At 34.5% G+C, this 8,418-nt stretch overlaps 1 protein-coding gene across 3 annotated transcripts; it reads left to right on the top strand.

Annotated features, from left to right (window-relative positions):
* The first annotated feature begins 53 nt into the window (after positions 1–53).
* Positions 54–5,149, top strand: LOC147381399 (potassium transporter 1-like). Of its 3 annotated transcripts, XM_086430471.1 has the most exons (10): positions 54–214; positions 1,068–1,311; positions 1,588–1,725; positions 2,098–2,343; positions 2,616–2,666; positions 2,760–3,020; positions 3,129–3,181; positions 3,319–3,433; positions 3,517–3,771; positions 3,864–5,149. In XM_086430471.1, exons 1-10 carry the CDS (start codon positions 164–166, stop codon positions 4,874–4,876), a joined length of 2,427 nt encoding a protein of 808 aa, XP_086286597.1. In that variant the 5' UTR covers positions 54–163; the 3' UTR covers positions 4,877–5,149. The 3 variants fall into 3 exon arrangements, with proteins under 3 accessions (XP_086286597.1, XP_086286598.1, XP_086286599.1); XM_086430472.1 differs by lacking the exon at positions 1,588–1,725; XM_086430473.1 differs by lacking the exons at positions 54–214; positions 1,588–1,725 and having other exon boundaries at positions 474–1,311; positions 2,016–2,343.
* Positions 5,150–8,418: the final 3,269 nt, after the last annotated feature.

The raw sequence follows: 8,418 nt of genomic DNA, 5'->3' as shown, positions 1-8,418 counted from the left end.
GCACACTTTACCTACTTACAACTTACTACTCATTTCCTAGTGTTCCCACATTCTCCTTTCCCCACTCTTTAAATTGAACCATTAAGTCATCTTCTCCTCCAAAAGTCTCTCTCTCTCTCTCTCTCACACACACACACACACACACACACACACACACACAGCCATGAATCCTACACAATCAGTGGATGAATTAGAACAAGGATCCTTTCAACAGGTAACCATTTTTTTTTTTTTAAATTTATTGATAGTTTTTTCTTACATAATAAATTAGAAGATTTTGCTATTGTTATCATTTTAGAAAAAAAATGTTGGGTTTTGTGAGAGGCTTGTGATTATTTCTTCATTTTGTCTGTTTTTCACTCCCATGCTCTCTCTAGAAACTTAGTTTCTTTTCTAGGAAAAATGAGGTTTTCAGGAAAAAACATGTTTAAGTAAAATCAGTAACCAGATTATATTATGGAAGGACAAGAATCAGTGGAAATTCCCATTTTGTTTTTCTGTATTATTCTTAAAAAAAAAGGGTTTGGATTTGAAATGCTTTGATGTTAATTTGTAAACATAATATACTGTAAATGTATGGAAGAAAGACAAAAATTGGTGGAATTTTGATTCATTGGATTATAACCTTAGAATTTTCCTGCTATTTTAGTTCCATTTTCTTTCCAAATTAAAATGTGGATAATTGTTGGGATGAAAAGTTTCTCTGTTTGGGTAAATTGGGTTCTTGTGAAAGATGGTATGAACTTCATTGAAAACAGGGAAAAAGGAAGTGAATTTTTTTAAATTAACCGAACTTCGAGTAATTTTGTATCTTTTTTTGTTGAATGTATATAGAGTTGTACACTCACATACATTACTGATATAAACACACACACACACACACACACAGATAAATATACCAGAAGTCAAGATTTCAAGTATTTTGTGAGTAATAGGCTTAGTTTTATCGAGTTTTGAGCTTCTGAATTCTGCTCAATCCCATTATATACCAATTCCCCTTCATTGTAAAAATTAAGAGCTCTTGTAATTTGTAATCTCTGTTAAACAAATTGGGTTTCCTGAACCAGAATTTGAAGAGGGTTTCCTGCTCGGCGGTGCTCACACTAGCTTACCAAAGTCTTGGCGTGGTTTATGGTGATCTTAGTACCTCTCCTCTATATGTTTACAAGACCACCTTCTCTGGGAAATTGAGCCTCCATGAGAACGATGAGGAGGTTTATGGGGTGCTTTCCTTTATCTTCTGGACCTTAACTCTAATCCCTCTCTTTAAGTACATCTTCATCGTGATGTCGGCTGATGACAATGGTGAAGGTACTACTTTGCATTTTCTTAATTTCAAGTATTTCTTAGCTAAGATGAATGTCTGGGTTGAGTTCTATATGTCTCAAACTTGAGAAAACAGAGGTTCAATCACATCTTATCCATAAAAAAGAATGGAAATGAACACAACTTGTTGAAAGGGAAAATAGATGAAGATATATTGACACATACACTTAACTCTCTAGTTTCTACTCGTCAACAACGGACTATACGACTAGTGCACTAAACTTTATCTCTTTGAATTTAACCATGTTGTGAGATGTATAGTATTCTTATTGGGCTTCAAGAGGCAAAACAGTATCAAAGGGGACCTTTTCCGAAGCAGAGTGGGCTCAGTCCGGAGCAAGAGGAAAAGGTCCCGGTCAGGCTACCTGACTTGGCCCTCGCGAGGGCAGTGCCCCCGAGGTGATTTTTTTGGGTATATATATGTATTTTTGGGCTAGGTTTTTTTTTCCAATGTTTTTACTCTGTGAGGTTCGTTGTGGCTGAGAGAGTTGTAGAGGACAAAGAGTGTAATCTTTATCGTTGATAGTGGATTTTTCTACCTTTCCTCTGTGGATGTAGCCAGTTTGCTGAACCATGTAAATCTTGTGTTCTTTGTGTGATCGTTTCATCTTTATTTTTTTCTCTTGTTACACTTACGCACACCAAACTATTTGCCTGCTATTAAAAAGTCTCCAACTTGTGTTAAGCAGGTCATGAGTTCAGAACCCAACTACTCCAGACGTAGCAAAAAAGAAAATTAATCCCCATGACAATTATTCACTTATAATGCAGGTGGTACCTTTGCAATGTACTCCTTACTGTGTCGACATGCGAGACTCAGCATTCTACCCAATCAACAAGCAGCAGATGAGAAATTGTCAGCATATGGGTTGGATGGATCAACGGATACGTGGCACAGTTCTATGCTAAAATCGTTCTTTGAGAAGCATCCGAATTTCCGGAATGGGCTCTTGATCTTTGTTCTACTTGGAACATGTATGGCAATTGGTGATGGAGTGCTCACCCCTGCAATCTCAGGTGACTATTTAGTTTTGTAGTTTCTGTGATCTTATTTGTGGGTTCATTCTTTTTAAATCCTAGAAGACCAAAACTGATTTTCCTCTGGACCTCAATAACCTGCCTGTCTGTAGGACATGGTTTTAGGAATCAATAAAGCTTGAATGGTTCTTTCGAATTATATTTTCCAAGACACAATTCATAATGAGAATGCTCCCCAGGAAATTCCCCCATTCATTGTCCAATAACAGCTCAAAATTGCTCAAAAGAGATTTGTATGGCTTTCTTTTCAGTTCTTTCGGCAGTTTCGGGCGTTAAAGTTAAAGTAACAGAACTTCATGAGAGTAAGCCCATCTGCACCCACTACTGCCTTCAAATTTAGCACATTTAATCCTGTTAGAATTTTGCATAATTTCTTGCTTCTTTTTTTTTTCCAGACTATGTTGTGCTGATCTCATGTGTCATTTTAGTGGGGCTCTTCTCTCTTCAACATCATGGGACACATAGAGTTGCTTTTATTTTTGCACCAATAGTCACTGCATGGCTTTTGTGTATTAGTGGCATTGGTATCTATAACATAGTCCGATGGAACCCAAGTATATTTCGTGCACTTTCTCCCATTTACATGTTCAGGTTCCTTAGAAGCACTGGCATTGAAGGGTGGGTGTCACTAGGGGGAGTGGTTCTCTCTATTACAGGTAACTCTTCAAACTTCTTATATAGTTCTCACTTGTAGCATAATTCTTGCTACATTTAAACCCTATAATGAAAAAATGGTTTAATTCCTATAGAACAATCTGTCTCAGGTGCTGAAACTATGTTTGCTGATTTGGGCCATTTTTCTCGTCTATCTATCAAGGTTAAAATGCACATTAGCTCTTGAAATTTACATACTTTGTAATGAAAGACTATCATGATGATTCAACCTACACTTAGGTGAAAGTAACGGTGCCATCTCCTTCAAATTTGAACTAATGCTTTATCTACAAATGCCAGATTGCTTTCACATGTCTAGTATATCCCTGCTTGGTTCTTGCTTATATGGGTGAAGCTGCATTTCTTTCTAGACACCATGAAGATATTCAGAGAAGCTTCTATAAAGCCATACCAGGCAAGAATTACTGAAGGTCCCATACAGTTTAGCCTACCATGTGCCCCAACTCTTCTTATTAATTTCATTATCTTGTTGTGCAGAACCTGTGTTTTGGCCAGTCTTCATTGTAGCCACTTTTGCAGCCATAGTGGGAAGTCAGGCTGTTATATCTGCTACATTCTCTATGGTAAGCCAATGCTGTGCACTGAATTGCTTCCCCCGCGTGAAGATTGTTCATACTTCAAGTAAAATATACGGGCAGATATACATCCCAGAGATCAATTGGATTCTAATGTGTCTGTGTTTGGCTGTCACGGTCGGATTGAGGGACACAAACATGATGGGCCATGCTTATGGTACTAATCAGAGTTGGTTATAAATTGTGTGTCATTTTTTTTTCCAAAACCATATTTTAGTTTATTGGCTGATACTTTTGCTCTGTTGGCAGGGCTTGCAGTCACAACTGTAATGCTTGTGACAACTTTCTTGATGTGTTTGGTGATGATAATCGTCTGGAAGCAAAGAATAATCACTGCCGTTGTGTTTCTAATGTTTTTCGGATCTATCGAGTTCTTATACATCTCAGCATCCTTCATCAAGGTTCCCGAAGGCGGGTGGATCCCGCTCACATTATCTTTAATCTTCATGGGCATCATGTATGTGTGGAACTACGGCACATTGAAGAAGCACCAATTTGATTTGGAGAACAAGGTTTCAATGAAGAGAATATTGGCATTAGGGCCTAGTCTTGGCATTGTCCGTGTTCCGGGAGTAGGACTTGTTTACACCAATCTCGTGACAGGTGTACCTGCAGTTTTTGGACACTTTGTGACAAACTTACCTGCCTTTCATCAGGTGTTAGTTTTTGTGTGCATTAAATCTGTTCAAGTTCCTTATGTTAGTGAAAATGAACGGTTTCTCGTAGGCAGGGTGGGTCCGAAAGAATATGGCATGTTTCGATGTATAGTGAGGTATGGTTACAAGGATCTACAACAAGAGAACTACGACTTTGAGAACCGATTAGTATCTATGATTATAAAATTCGTAGAGATGGAAGGAGAAGAATGCTTGTTGAGTTCAATGACGAAACCATCTGACGAGTTAGGAATGTCAGATGTTGATTCTGCCGATGTCACAAGGTCCATGTTCGCATATCCAAATCATGAAGAGAGTGTAGTGCTGTCTTTTTCCGATATTCAAGTGGTGAAACCCGAGGACGGTCTTGTCGAGAATTCTCTACTGAGAGAGGAATCTTTGCAGATTTTGAAAGCTAGAGAATCTGGAATGGCTTATATTCTCGGGCACTCTTATGCGAAGGCAAAGAAGTCATCGACATTTCTCAAGAGATTCGCAATCAACTTTGTCTATGCATTTCTAAGCAAGAATTGTAGGGGACCCGATGTTGTTCTGAGCGTGCCTCATACGTCTTTGCTTGAAGTTGGTATGATCTATTACGTCTAACTTGTATAAAAAATTCCATCACCTCTCCAGACCGCCTCATCAAAAGGGATCGATGAAGGGAGCACTACTGTGAAGAGATGGACATCTCCATATTCCGCTTCGTCATTTAGAAAATTGATGAGATATTGCCTTGGATGGCACCTCAACATGTGAGACTTGGATAGGAGTCTCATCGTCGAGCTCAAGATCTGCATACCACACTGAAATTGTATATACATAGATGTAAAAATACCAAAGATATTACCCTTATCAACATGGATTTTATTTATAGCATTGTTGAATATCTTTATCATACAAAAAAGCTTATCTCAAATTGATGGGCTAGCGGGAGCTTATGCATGCGGTTATGAACTCTTCGAATAAGAATCTACTTTCTCAAAGATCTTGGATTTGGTGGGTCTTCGAGATCCTTTCGATGATTTATGTTGTGTTGAAGGGATATCAATATGATCTGATGGGCTGTATAGGGTCTATGGTACTAATTTGTTAGTTCAGTCGATTAAAGTCCAATTATTTGCTAACAGTTGATCAAACATAGTCTAATATAAACCGACAACGGGTAAAACTAAAATGATGTCTAGTTCATATTAACACTAATTAAGTTTAGCAGCATTTAACCATCATTTAATAAGAACTAAGAAGAGAGCTTTGAAGGCCATCTTTGTGAATATTTTAAAAAGTTTCTCTTTCTGGTCAGATTCCCAGGCGATCTATAGTTTGTAAACATGGATCCATAAGAAAGGAAATTATGAAGGAGATTATCTAGATACTCTCAAAAAATGAATATTTTAGATTTTTTTTTTTTTAAATTACATAAAACACCCTGCTAATGCCTCCTAATTTTTGAGCTACAATTTAATAATTCATTTAGTTAGTTTTTTTAAACTAAATGCCCTTTTATCTTGAGAAAAGATTTAAAATATAACCCTTCTTAATATTTATTTATTTGTTTTATCTTACCGACGTTTTCTAAAGACTATTACAAGAATTCAACAATTTGTGACGGCTAATCGCATATTCATCATCTTGAAGATTTAATTTTTCATTGAAGCCATGTATCTTATTCTTCAAAAAAGTAAGTTATTTATCAAAAGTTACATCATGAACTCAAATTTGTTACTTTTAAACATATAAAACATCGAGTTTGCTACTTGTAACAAATTTGCCTCAAGTAAGTCTTCACGAGATACTCTAAATGCAAACCTAATAACATCTAAACAAATAACCAAATAAAAAAAAAGAAAAGAAGCAAGGTTGTAATTCTACATTTAAATAAAAAGCGCACTGAATTTGATATTATTATGCTTTTAGTGTTGAATTCGTTATTGTTGTTTTGCTTAAAAGTGTTAAAATCTAACCCTTATCAATCATAATTAGAACATAATTTTTGATCAAGGGTCAGTTTGGCTATTATTTTTATTATATGAATTCAAGGTATCATATGAATATCTATCTAGCGGCAAATTCACTACCTTTGGAACTATTGGTTTTTTCTGATTTTCAAAAACTGCAAATTTGTTGTTTTATTGTTTTAAAAACAATGAATTTGTGGCTGAATAGATTTTTGCGAGATTCTCAAAATTCATTTATTACTAATAACCAAGCAGACCCTTGGATAAAAAAAAAATCATAATTTGATTAAAATTAAGGTTGGATTTTGCCACTTTAAAACAAAAAAGCAATGAATTCACCCATTATCAAATGAAAAAAAAAGCAATGACTTCTTGGTTTGACATTAAAGAGAGGGTTGAAATCCAATTCTAATCTTAATTAAGGTTTAACTTTTGATTTCGATATCTGTTGACTATTATCATATATGCATTTTGGCTAACTTGTGAATGTTTATCCATTGATGAATCATCTTCTTTTAAATACATAAATCAACAAATTCTTCACTTTTTGAAAATAGCAAAATTTCCATTAAATAGATTTTTGCGAGATATCCAAAATTTATAAATAATAATATGGATCTCCAAAAGTTACATCCTAAAAAATTATAAATTTGCTGCTTTCTTCAATATAAAATGTTGAATACACCTCCTTTTTTTAAAGGGTAAATTTCCAAATAATTACCGAAGTTTTGGGCATTTCCGAAATGTTGCTAATGTTGACCCAACTACCCTGTAATGTTGATAAAATATTATCAAATTGTCAATTTAACGTGATGACTTTGTCAACATTAAACATTTCAAAAATATTGAAAACTTTTGTAATTAATTGGAAATTTATCCTTTTTAAAGTAATGAATTTGTTGTTATTTATTTTTTATTATTATCATTATTTGGGTTTAGAAACGACAACATCCATTTTTGATCATATATAGAGCACAACTTTTGATTGAAAATGTATGCAGTGATGAGTTTGCAATAATTCAAAAAGCATTGAATTCACATCTTTAATTTTTTTTTAAATTATAAAGCAATGAATTCTCTATTGGATAGATGTTCTCAAAATACACAAAATGCATATAAAATAATTATTAAACAGATACTCGGATGCAAATTTACACATTGTTAAGATCACAACATAAATTTTGATAAATAACTTATCTTCTTGATGAACGAAACAAAATACTTCACCACAAAATATTAAATCTTCTAAATAACTAATATACTATTCGTTGTCACAGATTATCAGAGTGCATCGTAATAGTCGTTGGAAAATTCAAGTAAGGTAATAGAGATGAGAAATGATATATTGCGTAGTTTAAATCTTTTCCTAAGATGAGTGGTGTTCAGTTGAATTTTTTATTATTATTAATTGGATTATTATGTCGCCATAAAAATTTAACGACATTTATCAATAAAATCTCGTATAAAGAGTGTATTACCTAATTTTCCTATTTTTTTTCCTAATTTATTATATGCCCCTACCCCGATCCGTTTATGGTGGGGGGTGGGGGCACGACAAATTTACACCAATGATTTCTCATCCATAAAATGTGGCCTTCATTTTGATCCACGACAGCCTTTGCTAGTGGAACTATTGCAGCTGAGATATATTTACACTAATGGGCCCATGATTGTTTAATTACAACATTGATTGATGAGTCCTATATATGCAATAAGTATTACATGTATGTTATCAAACAACACTCCACATGGGTAAGCATTGTATAAGTTTTTTGCCACACCAAATTTTACTTGTAACAAACCAATAAATGTAATTAAACACCACATTAAATAAGAATAAAATTGACCAAATATCTATATGTTCTAGTAAGTTAGAAATCCTGAAAGAATATTGTAGATGCAAAAATTTTGTGCACAATGCCCCTTGAAGATTTGTAATGTGTATTTGGTCTTGATTTTCTTCTCGATCCGAGCTCTTCAGGCACTAAAGATGTATTTAGAAAAGATTTTCCAACGCCCAAGGCACTCACAATGTAGCAAATGTGGTTCAAATAAAAAATCACATATTTTTACATATTTTGGGATGATGTGACAACACTTGAAACTATTTACCTTATTTGTATTTGACTCATATCCCAAGGTGGCATGTGTTACGATAATGATAAATGTGAAAATTTATCTATGACAAAT

This window comes from Akebia trifoliata, unplaced genomic scaffold, assembly GCF_017979445.1.
Source record: "Akebia trifoliata isolate Shusen 1 unplaced genomic scaffold, ASM1797944v1 Contig00517, whole genome shotgun sequence".
Taxonomy (NCBI): Eukaryota; Viridiplantae; Streptophyta; class Magnoliopsida; order Ranunculales; family Lardizabalaceae; genus Akebia; species Akebia trifoliata.
The sequence above is the reverse complement of the archived record's forward strand: the minus strand, read 5'-3'. Positions and strand labels throughout refer to the sequence as shown.

Excerpts from the sequence above, each read along its gene's own strand:
- LOC147381399 (XM_086430471.1), top strand. The coding sequence starts at position 164 with ATGAATCCTACACAATCAGTGGATGAATTAGAACAAGGATCCTTTCAA. Across the intron at positions 215-1,067 it reads AACAAGGATCCTTTCAACAG|AATTTGAAGAGGGTTTCCTG; the intron begins GTAACCATTTTT and ends TTCCTGAACCAG. Across the intron at positions 3,434-3,516 it reads CTTCTATAAAGCCATACCAG|AACCTGTGTTTTGGCCAGTC; the intron begins GCAAGAATTACT and ends CTTGTTGTGCAG.